Here is a 23,427-nt window from a genome sequence, read left to right as displayed (position 1 = left end):
TGAAAACTAAAAAAGTTGATCTCACAAAGAGTAGAATGATAGATACCAGACACTAGGAAGGTTGTATGGGTAGGAGTAGGGGGATGAAGAGAGGCTGGTTAACTAGTACAAACGTATAGTTAGATGGAAGGAATAAATTATAAAGTTCAACAGCAGAGTAGGGTGGCTATAGTTAGCAACCATTGTTGTATATTTCAAGTTAGCCAGAAGAGAGGACTTTCTTTCCCAACACAGAGAAATGATAAAGACTCAAAGTGATGGATATCCTAAATATACTGACTTGAACATTATACATTCTATCCATGTAATAAAATATCACATGTGCCCCAAAAATATGTATATATATTATATATCAATTTAAAAAGAGTCAACCCAAAAATCAAAGGGTAAAGAATCTACTTTTAAAATTTTAATTGATTATTAAATAAGTTATTATTTCCCCAATTGACTTTATGGGGTCTATCATTAAAATTATATCAATAATAATATTTAAATTATATTAGTAGTAGCTAATTAAATTTCCCAATTTTTATTTTGCAAAGACATATGCAGTGTCTAGTCATAGTTTCTAACCAGCATGATATAGCAGGTTTGTTTTTTTTTTTTAAACTGCAGGTAAAACAGAAAAGCTGGGAGATTCATGTGCAAGTACCATCAACTAGAGGTGCTGACTTTAAGTCTTCCTTTTCTTAAAGTTCAGGAAGAATAGTTTAATGACAAGACATATTAGGGAAGCCACAGTGCTCTACTATTATATTGAAGGAAGGTTAGCTCCCCATCTAGAATGGAGCAAGCAACAAGCAATTTGTCTCTGTCATCATTCTGCTTGGCCAGTCTCTAAGTGAGTTGAGCTTACAGAAGCTACTACAAGCAACAAGGAAGCAAAAATTGTTATAAAACAATATTTTTAAAGTTCTAGGAAAATATTTATGCAGATTTTTAAATGTTCTTCTCCAAATAAAGTAACAAGAAATAAGGAAATGAAATACATCGGTACATCTTAAGAAATATTATTTCTCAAACTTTAATATCTGTCCACTGTTACCTCCAATTTCAGCACTTATATATTTTTGACACTGTGCAGTAGTGACACAAATTTCACAGTATTTTATTTCACATGAACAGTATATATCTGGGTTCAATAGTAACTATGTCAAAATATCTACTTTCTTTAATGCTGAAAGACTATTCCATCTTTATATGTCATCGACGACAGCTGTGTCTTCCAAACTCATCTGATCATGAGCTTCATCTAGGTGTTTATTAAATGCAAAGTCCCAAATCCCATTCCCTGTTGATTCTTAATTCGTAGGTCAGAATGGAGCTAGGGAATTGGTATTTTTAACAAGTATCTCATGATACTGATCACTCATCACCACGCAAGAGTTAGCAGGTACTGACCAAAGCACAATTTTAAAGGACAACTCAACATAGCTGATTTGAAATTCTTTTCTAAAAATACTTGAGAAATGCTGGAGGCCTGAAGACAATAATTCATTACTGATATCAACTTTATCTCAGTTTGTCACCAAAATGAATGGAAGCAGCTTAGGAAACATGTACAAAGAACTTTATACTAATTTAAGACCACAGGAAACTACAGCATAGCTTTCCACTTTCTCAACTCTTGGATCTTTTTTCCCTCCCTCCCTCTCGTCCTTCCATCCTTTCCTCCTTCCTTCAACACCTACCTGAGTTCTTCTCTCACTTCCACAGCATTATTCCCTGCTATCACAAACACATCATTCATGTCATCAGTCAGCATGTTGCAGGCATAACCGATGTTGATGGCAGTTTCTAAAACAAAATAAAGCCCAACTCAGTTAAAATGTTACTTAATAATGTAAGTCCATTTTTAATGAAAGTTTTGAGGGCTTAGCTGTATTTTCTTACAGCCTACAGGCCCTCTCAAATTTACTACTTGCTAAACCCATGCCCAAGTAGCAACAGCAACAAATGTGCAGCCTTCTCATCTAGTTTTCAGAAAAACCTTTTCATTCCCAAATTAGCACTCATGAAAATACCTTAAGATCTTGTGACATAATATGTACAAATACAAAACCTTTGACCAGAAGTCCAAATACTGTCTTGGGAGAGCTAAACTAATAAACTTAGCCAATATTTAATTCTGATATGGAAGACAATTTGAAGGAAAAAAACTCACAAAATGTTCAGTTGAATGAAAAAAACAGTGGTCTTACAAAATTTTTATAGTTCTCTCAAACACAACCTTGCCATTTTCCCATTAAATATATGGAAGTTTGGAATTTGACTATCATCTCAAAAACCACCCAGCACTGTTCTCCTAGAGAACTGGAGAATCAGATGGTGTTGGGTAATTCTTCCTCTAATTTTATAGAAATGGAACCTAAGATAATCAGATAACTCCTTCTATCTGATAGAGTTATTTGATTGTCTCTAACAGTACAGAATAATTAGACTGTAGCTAATTCTGAGGAATCATTAGTTTTGTCCCAAATTAAGGAAGGTAATTGATAAAATCTCAGCATATACCTTGTATAAACCACAGAAATTAAAGCTAAATAATAGTAAATTCATGGATATTTGTAATAATAGAACAGCTGTAACTGACCGAAATCAAACTCTACAGAGTTTCTATCTAGTAACACACCCAAGTGCTCAACTTTCTACTGTTTATTTTTTGTGGTCAATGATTTGGATCAAGATGTAGAGAACTGATTTATCACATCTGCAAATCCCCTAATGCTGTAAAAAAATACCTAATAAGTAGATAGAATTTTAACACAGGTGTGTGCCAGTTAATTGAATATTTTCAGTTTACAAATAGCCAAGCATAAAATCATTTTTGTTTTAATCATTACTGCTAGCAGTAGATCAAAAACATGTTGGTCCCCTTTTCTTTCATAGGAAATGTAGTAGAACATGATGACTCACTAATGATTTGGCATTCTGTCAAGCCTGAAAGTCAATGAATTCTCACTGTACCTTGTATAGATAGTCCTGGAATTCAGCCAGGTTGCACTATTACAGCCGTAGTAGAATTATTAAAATACCAAAATATTTATATAAACGGTTGATAAACAGCTGTTTCCCTGAGCTTCTTCAAAGTGTTCCCATCACCCTGACACCTGCCCTAAGATCCTTCAAATTCCCCACCATCAAGAAACTAAAGGAGTAACCCAAGGTCTCCAATATCCTGCTTCAGTTCTGTGCCAATATCTGTCCTGACTGGGGACAGTGTTCATATAAACCAACTGTTAAACATTCTTAATACCATTGTTGCCTCTAGGTATAATGACTATATTCAAGAGGCAATTGGACTGAAACTCAGCTGATCCCAGCTTATACTATGGAAGGCATTTTGTTAGTTTGGTTTGTTTTAAAATAGATTCTTGCAATACATTAACTTTCTTTTCTCTATTTCAAGTCTTTCCTATGTGGAAGATACGATGAATAATTAATTAACCTTTCTGGTTAATTAAAATTTTGTGATATAAGTCATCTCCCCATTTTCAAAATATCATCATCATCCATTTTCAAGTTACCTTGTTTGTCTCCTGTTAGGACCCAGATCTTAATATTGGCTAGTGATAAACTTGTAACTGTTTCAATAACACCCTCTTGTAACTTATCTTCTACAGCAGTGGCACCTAGTAGCTTTATTGAAAAACAGAGAAAAACTTATGTTAATGCATGCAAACAACATCTATAACATCTACGATTTCACTCACAGAGTTTGGAAGCCAAAGAATATGAATTGAAGACAGAAATTATGATACTTTGATATAGCAGGCAACCTATTTTGTGTGAAAGTGGGTTGGGAAGGACTCCAAAAGGAAGCTCCCAAATCAAGCCAACTTAACAGCAGAGATCCTGGGAGTTATTATTTACCTGAAGGGGCGGATATGCTCAGATAACATGTTAGCGTGAGCAGTAAGAAGCCATTTGGACTTAAGAACTCCCCAGCTGCTTCCCCACTTATATCAACAGCTGAGGGGTCCAAAGAACAGCCTTCATTCCATGGTCAGGAAGCTGATCACAAAAAGTCTAGTCATTCTTCTACATTAACAAACAAGCAGATGCCATAAACTAAAGTGAAGGTTCCTGCACGATTTTTCATCGAAAGATGAACAAAGCATACTCTCCTGGCCACTGGGGCTTCAGGTAAGAGTGGTTTTTAGAATAGACCATGCTCTGGATAGCACAGATATCATCAGAATCTCATGGCCTAGGATGGTTTAGAGCTGTAGCCCCATTCTTCACAGCAAATTTCTCTGCTCTCAAAAGGTGGATCATAAAAAAAGGAGAAAAATAAAAATCCCATAACATCAAGGACACATCAGAGGTTGACAAAGAATAGGGAGCCTACTATCTTCTACTCTTGGGAAGCTTCCAATTGCTTAAGCTACTGCTAATAGAAATACAGTTCTAGGCTCTCTAGGACCATACGTGGAAAACTCAAAGCCAACCTATAAAGCATGATTCAGTAATTGAAAGAGAAACATCTGCTGTGTGCAAGATGATTTAGCCAATGGCTTATTCCTATGCTAAATCTCTAAACACATATTATCTTTCCTGTAAACACAAATCATCATGCTTCTAAACTCATACCATCAAATCTCTTTCAATTTCTTCATACAACCCAGCTATTCGTTCATCCCTCTCTTCTGTGGCAGCATTCGCATCTTCAAGCATCTTATGCCACTCTTTAAAGTACTTGTCATCCAGGTCTCTGTGTGCAATGGCCAAGGTCCGAAGGCCTTCCCCTGCAAATTCCTGCCAGAGATGACATAGACTCATGAACCATCAAAGAAACAATAAGCACAGAAATAACAACAACAAAAATAATTGGTAAGAAATGTTCCACTCAAATTCATTTTGTCCTAAGAGCACTGCTTGGCTATCCTTACTCTCAACTGTTTAGTCTCCTCAGAAATGGGAGATAATGTATGTATTTTCCGTTTTATTTCTATGAGGTTAAAACATGCAGGGGAGCAAGACTTCCCCCTAAAGACAGTTGAAAAGCCCGCTGAAGTATCCTAGTTGAGAGGTGATCAATGACACCCATGACTTGAGATACTCATTTATGGCAATACATATTTGTTTCCAATCTGTCCTTTACAGAAGGAAGCATTTCTGGCCATGAGAGGGACCCAGTGTGTTTTATGGACCTCAGCTTTCAGTGAAGAGGAAAGGACCCTTGGAGAAGCCATAGTTCTCAAATCAAAGGCAGGAGGCTCTCTCCAGGAACCACAACATGACATCCCACCAAAGTCTTGTCACATTCCTCCTAGTGATATGCTATGCCTAAAACTAACTGAATCCTACTTTTGTATATGCTTGAAAATTTTCATAATAAAAAGCTAAAAGTAAATAATAAATAAATAAATAGATGTTAAATAGTCAGATATTAGAAGTTTAAGCATATTACTTAAGGTTATAACCATAACTTCTAGGGCAAAAGGGGAGAGAAAGGAAGAAAAGCTAATATAAGTGGTTGCTTCTGGGAAGCAGGACTAAATACGGAGGCTGACCTTCACTTTTCATTCTAGACTCCTCTGTGAAACTTTTTATTTTTTGCTATATTAAAGTTTTATCTTAATAATAATAAATTGTTTGCAATTTTAAAGACACCATCATCAAGTCAGCTTAGTGCAAAAAATAGTGTTATTTTTAGAAGCTATATTCTATGAACTTAGTACTAAATTAGTCAAACTGATAGGGGAACCACACTCTTCCTTTATCCTGTATCCTGACAATCTCAAACACCACCTCTGGTGCTTTATCCTAACAGTAGGGGAAAAGAAATAGAGGAGACTGGTAGTTGCTAAGTGTCTCACACAGCCATGGTAACTAGAAACATATGCAGATTGCTTTGGGGGAAATGCTCAAAAACTCCCATTCCGCTTGTGCTTCCAGTGGTCATTTTATGGGCCTCTACACTGCAAGTAAAGCATTTTTATGGCCATTTCTGCTCCTTTGGGCATTGCCATTGAGTATGTCTCCTCTGCGGTGTTTTGGCTTATGGTGCACATATAGGTTTATAACCAGGCGTAGGTTAAACCGTGACATACTGTAATTAGGTAAATAGAAAAGTCAGTGCATACTGCAATGAGATGGTTTACCCCAGACAGATCTTGAGAAAAATTATCCAAATTTATTTAGTAGGCAATTGGTAGCACTTTGGATATTGGAATCACATTTTGCAAGCCCTGCCTTTCAAGACCACCACTGGATCCCCTACTGATCTGAAAATCTAGTTACTGTCTTGTAATGATCTTTTGTCCTCTTAATTCACACAAACCCTTTTTTGCCTTTAACTTGCAACCCCACTGGGCATTACCACTGCCTTCCTCTCTGTTCTGCACAAAAGTGAATGAACAATAAGATGACATTACAAAAGGAAACAGATGATTTAAGTTATTTAATTAGTGCATGAAACACAAATTCAATCCTAAATGAGCCTTTGATTAAGGTCTTTTCCTATCATTAAACAATTCAAAATCAGTAATTAAATAAACATTTAGGACCTCAGAATCTGGAAGTCAAAATGAACAAAGTGAATGAAGCAAAGAGCAAGTCAAATTTATATTATCTGAAAAAAAATTATTTTGCAGAGAAATGTAAAAAGACCAAATTAGGCTTCCTATAGTTTAGTATCAAAGGAGAATATATGAAAACCCAGGGCCTTGGTGTTTGAGTAATGGCAAAAAGTCAGATACTTATGATTCCAGTGTTGTTTTCATTAAAAAACATTTTAAAGACCATGCTGGCCTCCTGGAAAAGATTAAAAGAAAATCAAGAATTCTCTATTGGAAAGACAAAAACAATAGCTATGTTTGTAACCAATATTACTAAACCATCATTTTTTAAATTTAAAGTAAAGCAGAGGATTTTTTATTTTATTTGTTTATTTGCTGTTTAAAGATTCAGGGAATGTTTTGTATTAAATATAGGGTCTGACAAAGAACATGAATACTCAATAACGTCTTAAAGGAAAGAAACCAATGAGAAAATGCGAGTTTTGACCAGATGGCCTTAAATGGAACCACAGACAAATATTAGAGACACACGTGAATCTCAGGTTTAAAACAAGTAATGCTCATATTAATTCACATTCCCTTACTTTTTGGCATTTAACAGAAAAGTGCCAAAAATCACCCTTACTTCTTTCAGAAAGCTTTTGTAAAGAAATTATGCTGGTCTCAGAATACACAAAGTGGGTGTCTGAGGACACACAAGGGACTCATCATGATTTACAACCTGAATAAAAAGACCCTTAGAGGAGAAAGTGTGCACCAGAGACTATTTTCCTCTCACAATCTAAACACAGCCCTAAACTTTCTCTGGGAGTAATCATAAGATATTCCACTGGTACCAAACACATCAGAACCCAAGGAAAAGGAGCTCTCTGGCTGCTCTTTCCAGAACTAGTCCAGTCTTCCAAGAGGAGCAACATGAAGCTGCAGGGGAGTTACATCAGGTTCCCCAGACGCCCGCATTCTGTGGCTACTGCTCAGTTGCTGTGTGTTCCTCCACCTATAGTGAGACTGACAGGACTTCCAACAGGGCAGAACGCGGGGGTCCTTGTGCCAATTTCCAGACAATCATTGGCACAGCTTCCTGTGGAACCACTCTCCAGATGCTTTCTATTTCTGTAGTCAAATCATTTAGCTGCTATTTTTCTAAACAGGACCTAACCATAGGAGATGGCAAAAGGGCCATTGTGCTAACCTTAAGACGGAGGCACTTACACTGAGGTGGTCTGACGTCAAAGAGAGAAGGACTTCATTGGAAGGATGAAGTTTTTCAAACAGAATAGTATCTGCTCCCTTGGAGTAAAGCTTTATCTGTCCTTCCGGGTTTCGAACTGAAAAGAAAAAAGTTTGGAAAAGCAGATTATAATCAATGACATACATCAAAATTGGACTCTCCCAGACCTCCAGCCTGGCAGTTTGGAAATGGGCATAATGTTTTAGCCAGTAGTAAGACACTCAGTGCCTTTGGTTAGGTCATTACCTAAGTCACTTGGCTTTATTCTCATTTATTAACTTAGAAATGCTCCATCTACTGGAATCTTTGATTTCCCGAATTCAGAAACAAGTGTTTTTATTCTAAAGCATATGACCCTCCTGTTTCCCTTGCTTACTATTTCCGAAGGGTTGATACATCTAAATTAAGTCTTCATCTCCATATTGAGCAGAATTGAGAGCTTTATTTGCCCGTCTCCTAGTGTGAAATTCAAGACCTGCTGTTCAAATCAATATCAGTGTTATGCCAAATCATCTCCATATGCAATTCTAGCCATTCAAAGTCATGGTTTATACATTTTTTCTTGGCCCTTGCTGACATATTTCTTCATCCCTTTTACTCTGGAAAAGTCCATTAATTATTGGTGGTTCATTGTTGGGTCACAAATTCTCGCTGAAAACACACTTCACAGAGGGGCTTTTAAAGATAAAGTCTATACCTCATTCCCACTGGAAGTCTATATCAGTAGTACTGTGTTTTTAACCTGCCCCACAGGCTTGAGATTGACAGCCCTTCCTAGGCTACCCTCAACTCCATTCCCAACCACAACTCCCAGCATATTGCTGTTAGACAAACCTTTCTTTCAAACCACAGAACACTTGGCCTAACTTTGTAGGTTTAGTTGTACAGCTTGACACATAGTAGCCAGTTAATAATTATTCGTTGAATGAATGAATGGCATGGCTGTGTATTTCTTCCCAGAACTGCCTACAACTTAAGACAACTGCCTTTGTCACAACTTCATGATCTGAATACTCTTACCCTCGTAGGCTTCATCGGTTGAGTCAACGATCATTACACACTTTCCACTCAATTATCCCTTTTCTCTATGAAGAGGATGCCTCAAAAAAGGTTAACATAAATGTTTACTATTAATTACTATTAATGTAATGCCATAGAAAATGGCATACAAAATTTAGAGCTTAGTTTAAAAAAATATAAAAACCAAAATACAATGTTACCCTCCCCTCTATCCCTAGTCAACACTTATCTATTCTAGTTTCCTCCCGGCTTGCATAGATCTAATAATGTACCCAAGAAACTTTTTAGGACTGGGCCTGTCTAGGTCTTGTCTTCTGTTTTAAGAGCCTTTGTTAGTTTGCCTAAGTGCCAGGATTCATTTGGGTTTTCTTGTGCTCTAGCTCTAATCCCCTACATTGGGGAAAAAGAGAGAGAAAAACATATGCAATTTATCTAATTGTTAAATCAGGGGGGAAAAGCTTAATCCTGGGAAAGAATTTCTCTTGATTTTCTTGTACAATAATCCAATTTAATAATTTCCCTTATATTTTCTCCCTTCCATCACCAGAGGTATAAAGGCAAAGGATGAATAATCCACATTTGCCTGTATTTTGTATTCTAGACTAGGACATTAGTTCTCTAACTTATGGTCTCAGGACCTTATTTATAATTCTTCAATGCTGAGTGAGGATTCTAAAAAGTTTTTTAGTGAGTTTTATCTATCAATATCCATATTAGAAATTAAAAATGAGAAATTTTATTATATCAAGTTTTATAACACTAGTTACTATAATTATTATTATAAATCTAACATATAAACATAAATAACATTTCTACAAAAAAACTATATTTTCCAAAAAAAATTAGTTTGGAGATTGGCATTGTTTTACATGATTACAGATCCTTGTAACACCTAGTTTAATAAAAGAGGGTTGGATGCCCATATCTGTTTCTGCATTCATTCTGTTGTGACATCACATGTCATGTGGCTTCTGCAAAACTCCATGGTATACTCATGAGAAAAAGAATGAAAAAGACAAATAATAGTCATATTATAATGAAAATACTTTTGTCCTTGTGCATCCTCCAGAAAACTCACAAAGTTCCCTAACGTTCCCTGGACCACACATTTAGAGTCACTGGTCTGGAAGAATCACAGACTGATTGTGATTTGTGTAAATCCCTCACCATTGCCATATCTCAGTTTCTACATGTAAAAAGGAGATATTTAAACAATCTAACTTCAAAGGTCCTTTACAGCTGTACAATTTTCTGATTCAATAAATGCTTTCCATCCCTGATACTTTCTCTTAACCTAGTATTTGTCCCTTTAAATCTGATTTTGTGTAAATCCAATTTCATAGAATCCTGCTTAAGTTTACTCATTAAACATTTGCTTTAGCAGCAAGTTTTATATCTCTTTCCTTCCAAGTCTTCTGGTCATTTCTGTTCAAAGTTAATTAAATCTAAGTCATTTCAGAAGTTAGTATTTCTTAAATAAACTAAAAAAGGACATAGTTTTAAATGGTCAAAATAACATATGGCCAGAACTTGGACAAAGATTACAGTTTTTAGGTTATAAAACCTTCTCCCGATGCTTTCCATTTAAACATTAGTGTTCTTCAGAGATTTACTCGGGGTCTTTTTTCATCTTTCCATCCTTCATACTGTCCCTGGGCAACTGCATTCATTTCTATGGCTTCAGGTTCCATCACCAAGCTGTTTTCAAATGTGTACATCCTGTCCAATCCATCTCTAGCACTCCATTCGGACCTGCACATCTGACCACCAATTGAACATCTTTTGGATATGCCCAGTCACACCAAACTCACACTAGACATATTACCCTCCTCCAATAATTAGCTACTCCTCTTATATTCCCAGTCTCAGTAATCAGCTTCACCATCCACTCAGTCTCCAAAACCAGAAATCTGGGCATCACTCACAATTCTCCCTCCACCAACCACACATCTAAGGGAAGCCATGGATTTCTCTCTGCCACTTCTCTCTTGCCTAGAAAATCACCTTAACCTAACTGGTTTTACCCATTCCAGGACTGCTTCCTTCCAGACTCTTCCGTATATTCCAGCTACAGTTATCTTCACGCTGCTGCTTAGAATGATGCAATAGCTTCCCTCTCCCTTCTATGAAGTTTGGACTCCTTGACAAGGCATATAGAGCTTATTAAGAGCTGGGCTATCCAGTCTGTTTCACCATGTTCTCTTGGATGCAGCCACAGAGAACTACCTTTCAATTTTTCACATTCTCCCCTAGCCTGAAGGCCCTGGAACGTAGGGGGCACTTAAATCAATATTTACTTAATTAAGATGAACCAACATTGTGCACAATTTATCAAAAGCAGAAGCTATGCCTTTGTGATGTAAAGGAAAGAAAAATGTCACAAATGGCTTCCAGTTAATCGCAACAGCAGCACTGTGAAGGGTGGTAAATAATTCTATTTTGCCATATCGCAGCTGTTCATACATCTACACAGAGAAATGCCTGTCACATGACAGTGTGATGTGTACTTTGATAATCTCGAAAAAGTTTAGAGTTGAGCAACTTTTATCTGTAAGATCTTGTAAGAGCCTTCCAAGAAGCTTCTTGTAATTTATTCTTCTTTAATGGTTATCTGTCACTTGTTCCTGTTAATAGCTATCTCTGAATTTTATCTCTGTATTTCTATTTACAGAATTAGTAGAATTGATCCTTCCAAAACTATTTGTATTTTTTATTTTTATATTTTTCATTTATATTTTCATTTATATTTTTTACTAATATAGCAGATTCTGTTCTCTCTGGAAAAACATCCTTTATAGAAATCAATTTTTATGTAGATACTTCTGACTTAAACCAGGGCTCTTTCTTCAGAATGATAGTACTACTGGTATTGAAATTATACATTGATGATTTAGTGAATAATGGCTCCCACCCACAAAACAAGGAAGCAGAAGGAGGAGGAGGAGAAAAGGGAGGATCAGCAGTAACAGCAGCAATGCCTCAGCCTTCGCATCAGGGTGTCGTTCCTGCAGACCAACCCATGTGATGATCATGAGACTAGGATTGTTTTTGGCCTTGTTATCATGCCAAGACTTTTCTGCCCTTGCAGAGTTCCTTTAAAATTCCTCCCGATTAAAAACCAAACAGAATAAAAATAAATCCAGCAAACCTTCATGCATTCTGTGGTAGAGCACTACCTTTCCTCATATGGGATCCATTAAGGCAAACATCTGATGTTTGCGGTTAGGCTGCGATTTCTCCACAGCCTGTAATGGTGACCAATGCTGAGGAAAAGCCAAACATCTCCCTGTGTAGCAATTTTAGGTTTTTGTCAACACCCTCAGAGCAAAAAGAAACCAACTCTGGGACAAACCAACATCAATAACACCTCCCCTGAGGCTACAAATAGAAGATAGCTCCTGCTGAGACAACATTAAGCCATCACCTAGAATGGCATGAGTGCTCATCAGCGGCACTGGTCATCACCAACAGGCACTGGACTTCCCTGTTGTCAAAAAAATAAAAATAAACATTCTCAGATGTTGTTTGGTTTTTACCTGCTGAGAGCCATCTTTCCAGGCTAGTTTCTAGTAGTTAGAGACCAAAAATCCTACTGTCATGTATATATACTTTTTACATAGTAAGAAATTGATTAAATACAATGAGTAGGATATTCATAAGTTACAAAGTGTTGGGTTGAGTAGTATTTCACAAACATTTATAGAAAACCTATCATGTGCCAAGCTCTGTACTTGGCCTTGGGCAGTTCAAGAAGACTAAGGTATAGCACTTGCCTCAGGTAGCACACAGTTTAACGACTGGGATAGTTGTGAGTGTCATGGAACTAATATCACACTGGTGTTATAAACAAGGCATTCTGGAGAACACAGAGGAACGTGGTCATTTGGAGAAGAGAAAAAGAATTGAAAAGTGGTAACATTTGAATTGGACATTACCAGATGAGTAGTAGGGAACATTTCCAAGAAAAGTGGGGGAAAGGAATATTCAAGATCAGGGAACAGCATGTCCAAAGGGTGTAACAGCAACAATGCATCCAGGGATGGTGAAGTCTAGTTGAGCTCAAAGTTTTGGAAAATAGAAGAAAAGTAGGTTGATACCAGATTGCAAATAATTTTGCACATCATACTAACGACTTTTCTTTTAAGGTTTGGGAAGCCACCTATGCTTTTTAAGTAGGGGGTAGTAAAATCAGGCCTATGTTTTAGAAAGAATACCCTGGTGACAGCATAGAGGATTATTTTTAAAGCAAATAATTTTGAAGATATTACAATAATACAAGCAAGCAGTGGCAAGAACCTTAACTAAGGCAGGGCACTGGGAATTAGGAAAAAAGGACAAAAAGCTTTTATTATTAAAAAGGGGTTTATGAGGCTATTTTAATAAATATTATTCTGATGCCTCTGAGGAGAGACTTAGAAACAGGTGACAACAGAGTATTCTAGAGATGTTAAGGCCTGAGAGTGGAAGAGAAGGAGATGGGTTAGAGAAATGTCTCAAACATCTCTGGGGAAAATAATGGATAGTATTTGAGGATCTATTAGTCTAGAGAAGTGGTCCCCAAAGTGTGGTTCCCTGACCAGTGGCATTAGTATCACCTACAAGCTTGTTAGAAATGCAAATTGGTGGGCCCTCCTCAGACCAGCTGAATCAGAAACTAGAGGCTGGGGCCCAGCAGTCTGTGTTGTAACAAGCCCTCCTGGTGATGCTGATGGGAGCTAAAGTTTGAGAACCATTAGCCTAGGGGCACAAAAGCTATGGAAAAAAGTGAATGAGCTATAACAGGGCTTAAAAGACCAGACTTTGGAAAACCTGGTTCACATATTTGATCTGCCTCTTACCCAACTGTGCAACAAGTTGTGTTACAGCTGTGTGGCAATCTTTGGCAATCTTGAAAATCTTTGTGTTTAGTCTCCTCTTGTCTTAAATGGGACATGCATGTTACAGGCAGTTGCAACAATTCAGTAAAAGAATTGATGATAGGCCGGGCGCGGTGGCTCACGCCTGTAATCCCAGCACTTTGGGAGGCCGAGGCGGGCGGATCACAAGGTCAGGAGATCGAGACCATGGTGAAACCCCGTCTCTACTAAAAATAGAAAAAATTAGCCGGGCGCAGTGGCGGGCGCCTGTAGTCCCAGCTACTCGGGAGGCTGAGGCAGGAGAATGGCGTGAACCCGGGAGGCGGAGCTTGCAGTGAGCCGAGATTGCACCACTGCACTCCAGCCTGGGCGACAGAGCAAGACTCCGTCTCAAAAAAAAAAAAAAAAAAAAAAAAAAAAGAATTGATGATAAAGTTCATGGACAGGCATACAATGAGAGGTAACCATGAATTTTAATACAGATTATAGAAAGAACTATAGTTGTGAAAAAGAGAGTTCCATATTTGACATAAAACTTTAGGTAACTATAGTACAATCCAGTGATAAGACATAACAGAAGGCGGAAAATGTATGTTTGGACTCTAGCAAGAGATTGAAGCTAAAAAGCTGCATAAGAAGGTCACAGAATATAAGCAATAGCTACCACCATGTATGTGGTCAAGATCATCCAAGAAGAACACAGGAACTAAAAACAGAAAAGGACATCAATACTGAAGAATGGGATGAAGGAGAGTAGTCAACAAAGGAGCTTGAGAAAGAAAACAATGGGACAAGAAGAGAATCGGGAGCCAGAAAGTTTACAGAGACCAAAACAGGAGTGTCAAGAAAACAGGGCCAACAGTCTCAAATACTACTGTTTTAAAAAATAGATAGATGAACAGATTAATAAGGAAAAGCCATTGGACTGGGAAGTTACAAGGTGAACGGAAACCACTGAGAAAGCATTTCTTCTTGAGTAGTGGAAGGAGAAACTTAACCCTAACGGGATGAAAAGAGTAAGAAAGTCAAGAAGCAAAAACTGATCTGAGAAATTAATCTGTGATGGAAAGCAGAAAAATATGGTGGCAAAGTCAGTGGACACCAGAATATGAGCAATATCTTTAAGGAAATAGGAGGATAATACAGTTGTGGCCTGAAGGAAGGACCCAGTAATTGAAAAACTGAAGGTGCAAGCAAGAAGGGAGCAAGCAAGGAGGGATAAGGAATGGGACTGAAAAAACTTTCAGCTTTGAAAAGGAAGAAGAGCAACTGTTTTCTGATGCAGGAGAGTAAATTATTAAAGATCTAGCTTGGGGATGAATGGGGAGCATGGGAAGAAGAGTTAATGGTGTGCATTCCTGAGGGCCTTTATTTTCTTAGAGAAATAGGAGATGAATTTAGCTTTCAAGAATAAAGAAGATGGTAGCAGTGTTGAGAACTTGAGGAAATAGCCGAGGTTTACAATATCTATTGTGAAAATGGAAAAAGGCACTAAATATGAATGAGAGAGACATTGACACAGCACTAAGAATCAGCATTGAGTCAGGAAAGCACAGATTTGTTGTGGTGCTAAATACAATATTAGGTGGTCCTCTCCAGCAATGGAGGCGGACAGAGAAAATGAATGATAATGAGGAGGCTGTTGACGATGTTCACAACAACTATCATGTGCCAAGCAATTTAGAAACTCATCCTGAGCCAGTACTGTGTAGTGGACAAGTGAGTGGGTTATGCAGTCAGACTTCCTAGGTCTGAATCTCAGCTATTCTACTTCAATCTATGTGAACCTGGGCAAGTTACTCAACCTTTCTGTGTCTTAGTTTCATTATCTGTTAATGGGTATAAATACAATGTGTCTTAGTTTCATTATCTGTTAAAGGGTATAAATACAAGTTCCTACCTTATTAGGATTGCTGGGACAATTAAATAAATTAATTCACAGAGAGTACTTTTGTGGTTTATTTTTTAAAATATTTTATATTTTTATTGATATATTGTACATACTCATATAGGGCATTTAGAACAGTACTGGGCACATAATGAGCACTTGTTAAATGTTAGTTATATGTCACTGCAGTATTGAGGCTAGGTTGAGGAACACAGGAGTTTATACATAAAGTTTCAAAACTATCACAAACCTCAGCATGTAGCCAAAAGTGAAATAATCCTCGAAAAGCATAACCAAAACAGTATGAAAAGATCAAAAATAGTCTCAGCTACCAACCATACCTATGACAGACATCCTTTTTCTGGTGTTGTTGAAATCCAAAAAGGCAAGTAATTGATAAGTAACCAGTGTTCCCAGTTCTTCTATTGTTATGGTCTCTGGGGTCCGGGATTTAAAAATGAACCCAAAATTTCTAGCAGCAGTCACTAGAGCCCCTTCATCAGGTGACTGAACTTGGTAAATCAGCTCTCCTAAAAGGTAAAGAAACAAATATGTCAATACTGACAATAATAGCTAACATTCATAGAGTTCCAATGCCAACTCCAACTCATTATTTAACAACCAACTCAAGCACCAGGTCTAAAAATCTTTCCTGTCCTCAGACCTTTTCTACCTACCAACAGCTCAATCAGGTATCTGTCCTCTGGGACACCAAAGGACTCTATGCATATCACTGCTGTGGCCCTTGTTATCTTATAGGAAAACATCCATTTCCGAGTCTGCCTCTTCACTGTGCTCAGTTTCTTGTATTTTCTGTGACTAGAGATGTGCCATGAATGTTTCATAAACTGAAACATTTTAATATATAGTAACTCATAATCCTCTGGGCAGCCTTTGAGGTAGAGATTATTAAAATTATTCTTTCCATTTTGTACTAGTGGAATCTATGACTGAAAGAGGTTACATGAGTTTGATGAGATCACACAGCTAAAGACTGATGGAGAGATACTCCAAATTCTACTTCAATCTGCCACTAATGACCATTTTATGAGAATTCATACAAGAAATCCCTTGAAATGTAAGAAATCAAGGGTGCTAATACTTGTTATCTGATATTACGTGTAGTTGGAGTGGGCATAAGAGGGGAGAGGAGATAAAAAGAATAAAATAAGTTATATGTATATATACATATATAGAGTTTATAAAACAGCATATACAAAGCCCTTATATAGAATTATAATATATTTATATGTAAAAATTAATTTGAAATGTAATTAGTTTAATGTTTAAAAACTATTAATTAGGCAGAGATAGACCCATATTTCCTGATTTATAGTCATGTCCAAGATCAACTGTTAATTAAACAAGTTGCATATTAATGGCTATACTATGATTTCTTTTTGTTAAAAAGAAACAAATCACCTAAATATATGGATACATTCTTGAATATATGTATATATTTATGAGCCAGAGGAAAGGGTGAAACGATACACACCAGATGTTACCACTGGTTGCCTCTGTAGGGGTGAGACTGCAGTTCAGGGAAGCTACTATTAGCTTCACATTTATAAATTTTTGTATTGTATTGTTTCACTTGATACAACAGGCATGAATGAATTTTTGAAATTCACAAAAGAAAAAAAACTTAAAGCAATTACTTGATCTACTCATGAAATAACATAGTATGTTCTACTTCTGGTAACATGGTGAACTGGGTGTCAGGACCAACCTCATCTGCTACAAGCAACTATAAAAGCATTTTAATATTCTTAAATACATTCATGAACTTGCAAGAAAGTAAGAACTGTTCAGTTCAGAGACTGAAAAAAAAATACTTATGGGATTAAAGAAGCACATTAGCCAGCATTTGCCTTGAGAGCATTTTTCTGAACCAGGAGAATTTGATCATTGGTTTTCAATGTCTCTGGGCTTTAATTTAAAAAGGCATAGCCCAGTACCTGTCTAAGGTGAGAGTCCAATGAAAGATGGCCTCTCAAAATTGGGTACCCCAAAGACTGCTCTCAATATAAGGGTAAACTGGATACCCATGCCCCCTTGAAGAGGGCTTGGAATAAAACTTGCCTAACTAGAACCTTCCTTATAATTGGAAGGGAAAAAAATATCTGCCGAGAATTTATGATCAAACACTGACTCTCATTTAAATTTGTATTCTGAATTCACAATATCTAGGTGGCCTAAAAGAAATCAAGTTGAAACTTTAGTTTAAAATGTTCCTACATCAGAACATTGAAGCAAATGTAAATCCTTTCTGGAGGAACCGACTGGACCCAAAAACTTTATATAAATTAAGTTCAAAGTAAAATGGTCAGCTCACAGTGAAAAGTATAAAACAACAATAAGGAAAGCCTAAGAACCAACAGAAACAACACAGAATAAGATCTGAAAAAAAAATTAGATATTGGAAGTATCAGAAACAGTACATGCAATATATTTAACAGATTTTAAGAAACAAAATTGAGATATAAAATCAAACAGATTTGAGAAAGAACCAAAGACCTTGTAGGAAGAATTAGTGGGCTGAGGAAAACATGTAAATGGAATAGATTAGGTTCAACTAGGGCAAGAAGCCAGTTCACTATACCATTATCTACCTGTCTCACAGCTTCAAAATGTTAAGTGGCCCAGCTGGTTTTGTTCTATCCTATGAACCCTGAGTTCCAAACAACCATCTCACAAGTGTGAGGACTTTCTCATAATGGAGACTAAATAAGACTATTCTAATATCAAGGCAATTTATCTCTGTTACTGGAAAAATTCATTCTAAGCATATGCCTGAAGGTCATCTGCATCTATTATAAATGCATACTAATAATGAGAGATATGTGACTCAATTTTATTTCGCTATTTGTCCTGGCTACCCAGAAGCTCACGGTCAAATGTGGTGCTCAATTGTAAGAACAATGTCATCCCTTGACTAGCATATTTGGGTCCTCACTTTTCCATTGTCCTTATTTCTTTCCTTTTTCATTTAAATCTCTCCACATTTTTTCAAAACATATGAGATATAAACTATGTCCTATCTTTAACTTGAAAATCCTTCAAATTTAACATCAATTTCTGTGTTAAAAAACAAAAACAAAAAACAAAACTCACTGCTCAAATGCTTAATTTGTAAATCCTTCAAATTTAATATCAGTTTCAATTTTAAAAAACAAAAACAAGGCTCACCATTCAGACATATTTTTCACTTACCTGCACTATTCTCTTCTGACATTACAGTGTGGCAGAGAGCAAGTACCCTAAGGAATTCATGAACTTTGGGATCACCCATTTTAATGGATTCCATCAGATTGTGGTCAAAGAACTGAAATTCTCTATCCACTTGAGATTTGACTAAGAAATCCACAGGCTCCTTTTCCTGTAGGAGAAGAACAACAACAAAAATAACCATAAACCTCATTCCAACAATTATTTTTTAAAATTCAAAAATAGTTCCCCCAAGTACTTTTAGTGTATGATTTTGCAGCCTCAAATGTCTGGCACTAAAATGGCTGTTTCATCATTACTGTTAAATATAATCTTCTCATTTCAGAACCATGTACCAAAGAAGTGAACTTTCCGAAAGTATATGGGAAAGAAAATCACAAAAGTATATGGGATGGCTGGACAGATCCTCAAATGCTCAATACAACTTCAAAATACAAAAAAGCACAGAAAATGCAAAGTTTTTTCAAAACCTACTTGATGGGAAAACCTGATCTGACTTGAACCCATTTGTGCAGCAATATCTGACCTGGAATGGTATGTATTTAATGATGGCTTCTTAAAGCCTGCCTAATACTTGTGAATTAATATTTTCTAATATAAAAACATGAATGTGTTTGATTACAGGGTACTTTCTCAGATGTCACTGGAGATATTACATAATAAAATGGCAGACACCATATTGTCTTTCTGCAACCAGAAAATTCTGAATTTCTACATACATCTGGCTCCAAAGTTTTGGATAAGGGACTGTGAGCCCGTATCTATTTCAGGAGTAAGCCTACAGAAAGTTCCACTCTGAATACTTATATATAAGAGCTTTATCAGCTGCAGAGTCCACCTTTCCTCCCCCGGGATTATTGCTAAAGTTTTTATTCTTAAAGGCTCCATTAACTTTTGCAATTGATTCTAAAGTTATAGGAGCAGATAGGATTGTAACTATTTTTTTAAAGAGAAACAATGCTGTGAGCAATTGAAATTATCTATTCTGTGTCACAAAGCTTGTTAATACCTACAGTAAAATTGGAGCCACATGTAGGTCCTTTGTTCCTTGAAACCAAATTTATTCTAAAACTAATAATACTGAATAAAATAAGAAATATTTATTATTATCTTTATAATAGGCCCAACATTATGCTAAGAGTTTTATATGGAATATTACATAGAATCTTCCTAACAACGATGTGTAGTGGATACTATTGTCATCCCCATTTTATAGATAAGAACCTGAGCATTGCCAAGGCCAACCACATACATCCATGAGCCAGGACTCAAACTTAGCCAAAAATCCATGCTTCAAATACTTTGTCATAACAACACCTAATATAATTCTGGATTATTTCCCTGCCCCCTTACTAATACAATAATGGCTGTCATGTATCAAGTGTTTACATTATACTAGTTTCTTTTTTATTTAAGTACTTTTTTTTTTTTTTTTTGAGACAGAGTCTCGCTCTGTCACCCAGGCTGGAGTGCAGTGGCCAGATCTCAGCTCACTGCAAGCTCCGCCTCTTGGGTTTACGCCATTCTCCTGCCTCAGCCTCCTGACTAGCTGGGACTACAGGCGCCCACCACCACGCCCGGCTAGTTTTCTGGTATTTTTTTTTTTAAGTAGAGATGGGGTTTCATCGCGTTAGCCAGGATGGTCTCAATCTCCTGACCTCGTGATCCGCCCCCTCTCTGCCTCCCAAAGTGCTGGGATTACAGGCTTGAGCCACCGCGCCCGGCCTTATTTAAGTACTTTTAATGTTTACTTTATTATCATTATTATCATACTTTAGGTTCTAGGGTACATGTGCACAACGTGCAGGTTTATTACATATGTATACATGTGCCATGTTGGTGTGCTGCACCTGTTAACTTGTCATTTACATAAGGTATATCTCCTAATGCTATCCTTCCCCACTCCCCACACCCAATGACAGGCCCCAGTGTGTGATGTTCCCCACCCTGTGTCCAAGTGTTCTCATTGTTCAGTTCCCACCTATGAGTGAGAACATGCAGTGTTTGGTTTTCTGTCCTTGTGATAGTTTGCCCAGAAAGATGGTTTCTAGCTTCATCTATGTTCCTACAAAGGACATGAACTCATCCTTTTTATAGTATTCCATGGTGTATATGTGCCACATTTTCTTAATCCATTCTATCATTGTTGGACATTTGGGTTGGTTCCTAGTCTTTGCTATTGTGAATAGTGCCACAATAAACATACGTGTGCATGTGTCTTTATAGCAGCATGATTTATAATCCTTTGGGTGTATTCCCAGTAATAGGATGGTTGGGTCAAATGGTATTTCTAGTTCCAGATCCTTGAGGAATCACCACACTGTCTTCCACAATGGTTGAACTAGTTTATAGTCCCACCAACAGTGTAAAAGTGTTCCTGTTTCTCCATATCCTCTCCAGCACTTGTTATTTCCTGACTTTTTAATGATCGCCATTCTAACTGGTGTGAGATGGTATCTCATTGTGGTTTTTGATTTGCATTTCTCTAACGGCCAGTGTTGATGAGCATTTTCTCACGTGTCTGTTGGCTGCATAAATGTCTTCTTTTGAGAAGTGTCTGTTCATATCCTTTGCTCACTTTTTGATGGGGTTGCTTGATTCTTTCTTGTACATTTGTTTAGGTTCTTTGTAGATTCTGAATATTAGCCCTTTGTCAGACGGGTAGATTGTAAAAATTTTCTCTCATTCTGTAGGTTGCCTGTTCACTCTAATGGTAGTTTCTTTTGCTATGCAGAAGCTTTTTAGTTTAATTAGATCCCACTTGTCAACTTTGGCTTTTGTTGCCATTGCTTTTGGTGTTTTAGTCATGAAGTCCTTGCCCATGTCTATGGTCTGAATTGTATTGCCTAGGATTTCTTCTATGGTTTTTATGGTTTTAGGTCTAACATTTAAGTCTTTAATCCATCTTGAATTAATTTTTGTATAAGGTGTAAGGAAGGGATCCAGTTTCAGCTTTCTACATGTGGCTAGCCAGTTTTCCCAGCACAATTTATTAAACAGGGAATCCTTCCCCCATTTCTTGTTTTTGTCAGGTTTGTCAAAGATCAGATGATTGTAGATGCGTGGTATTTTTTCTGAGGGCTCTATTCTGTTCAATTGATCTATATCTCTGTTTTGGTACCAGTACCATGCTGTTTTGGTTACTGTAGCCTTGTAGTATAGTTTGAAGTCAGGTAGCATGATGCCTCCAGCTTTGTTCTTTTGCCTTAGGATTGTCTTGGCACTGCAGACTCTTTTTTGGTTCCATATGAACTTTAAAGTAGTTTTTTTCCAATTCTGTGAAGAAAGTCATTGGTAGCTTGAGATGGGGATGACACTGAATCTATAAATTACCTTAGGCAGTATGGCCATTTTCACAATATTGATTCTTCCTATGCATGAACATGGAATATTCTTCCATTTATTTGTGCCCTCTTTTATTTTGTTGAGCAGTGGTTCAAGTCCTCCTTGAAGATGTCCTTCACATCCCTTGTAAGTTGGATTCCTAGGTATTTTATTCTCTTTGAAGCAATTGTGAATGGGAGTTCACTCATGATTTTTGTTCTCTGTTTGACTATTATTCTTGTATAGGAATGCTTGTGATTTTTGCACATTGATTTTGTATCCTGAGACTTTGCTGAAGTTCCTTATCAGCATAAGGAGATTTTGGGCTGAGACGATGGGGTTTTCTAAATATACAAACATGTCACCTGCAAACAGAGACAATTTGACTTCCTCTTTTCCTAATTATTTCTTTCTCTTGCCTGATTGCCTTTGCCAGAACTTCTAACGCTATGTTTAATAGGAGTGATGAGAGAGGGTATCCCTGTCTTGTGCCAGTTTTCAAAGGGAATGCTTCCAGTTTTTGCCCATTCAGTATGATATTGCCTGTGGGTCTGTCATAAATAGCTCTTATTATTTTGAGATACGTCTCCTCAATACCTAGTTTATTGAGAGTTTTTAGCATGAAGGGCTGTTGAATTCTGTCGAAGGCCTTTTCTGCATCTATTGAGATAATCATGTGGTTTTTGTCTTTTGTTCTGTTTACATGATGGATCACGTTTATTGATTTGCATATGTTGAACAAGTCTTGCATCCCAGCGATGAAACCAACTTGATCGTGGTGGATAAGCTTTTGGATGTGCTGCTGGATTCGGTTTGCCAGTATTTTATTTGAGGATTTTTGTATCGATGTTCTTCAGGTATATTAATCTAAAATTCTCTTTTTTGGTTGTCTCTCTGCCAGGCTTTGGTATTAGGATGATATTGGCCTCATAAAATGAATTAGGGAGGATTCCCTCTTTTTCTATTGATTGGAGTAGTTTCAGAAGGAATGATACCAGCTCCTCATTGTACCTCTGGTAGAATTTGGCTGAGAATCCATCTAGTCCTAGACTTTTTTTGGTTGGTAAGCTTTTAATTATTGCCTCAATTTAAGAACCTGTTATTGGTCTATTCAGGGATTCAACTTCTTTCTGGTTTAGTCTTGGGAGGGTGTATGTGTCCAGGAATTTATCCATTTCTTCTAGATTTTCTAGTTTATTTGCATAGAGGTGTTTATAGTATTCTCTGATGGTGGTTTGTATTTCTGTGGGATCAGTGGTGATATCCCCTTTATCATTTTTTATTGCATCTATTTGATTCTTCTCTCTTTTCTTCTTTATTAGTCTTGCTAGCAGTCTATCAACAAAATTGATAGAC

General features: G+C 37.0%; 1 protein-coding gene across 1 annotated transcript in view; it reads right to left on the bottom strand.

Annotated features, from left to right (window-relative positions):
* The window catches only part of LOC116272615 (probable phospholipid-transporting ATPase IM), an 88,419-nt gene extending 68,264 nt beyond the window's left edge, over window positions 1–20,155 (bottom strand). Inside the window, exons 1-6 of the mRNA XM_031661365.1 lie at window positions 18,733–20,155; window positions 15,861–16,049; window positions 7,737–7,852; window positions 4,594–4,758; window positions 3,528–3,639; window positions 1,692–1,797 (exon numbers count right to left, since the gene is read on the bottom strand). Of these exons, the coding sequence (XP_031517225.1) occupies window positions 1,692–1,797; window positions 3,528–3,639; window positions 4,594–4,758; window positions 7,737–7,852; window positions 15,861–16,049; window positions 18,733–18,940 (896 nt within the window). The 5' untranslated portion in view covers window positions 18,941–20,155. The remainder of the gene's footprint in view (window positions 1–1,691; window positions 1,798–3,527; window positions 3,640–4,593; window positions 4,759–7,736; window positions 7,853–15,860; window positions 16,050–18,732) is intronic.
* Between the last annotated feature and the right edge of the window lie 3,272 nt (window positions 20,156–23,427).

Source organism: Papio anubis, unplaced genomic scaffold (genome assembly GCF_008728515.1).
Source record: "Papio anubis isolate 15944 unplaced genomic scaffold, Panubis1.0 scaffold139, whole genome shotgun sequence".
In the NCBI taxonomy this organism is placed as follows: Eukaryota; Metazoa; Chordata; class Mammalia; order Primates; family Cercopithecidae; genus Papio; species Papio anubis.
This window is presented reverse-complemented; position numbering and strand designations above follow the sequence as displayed.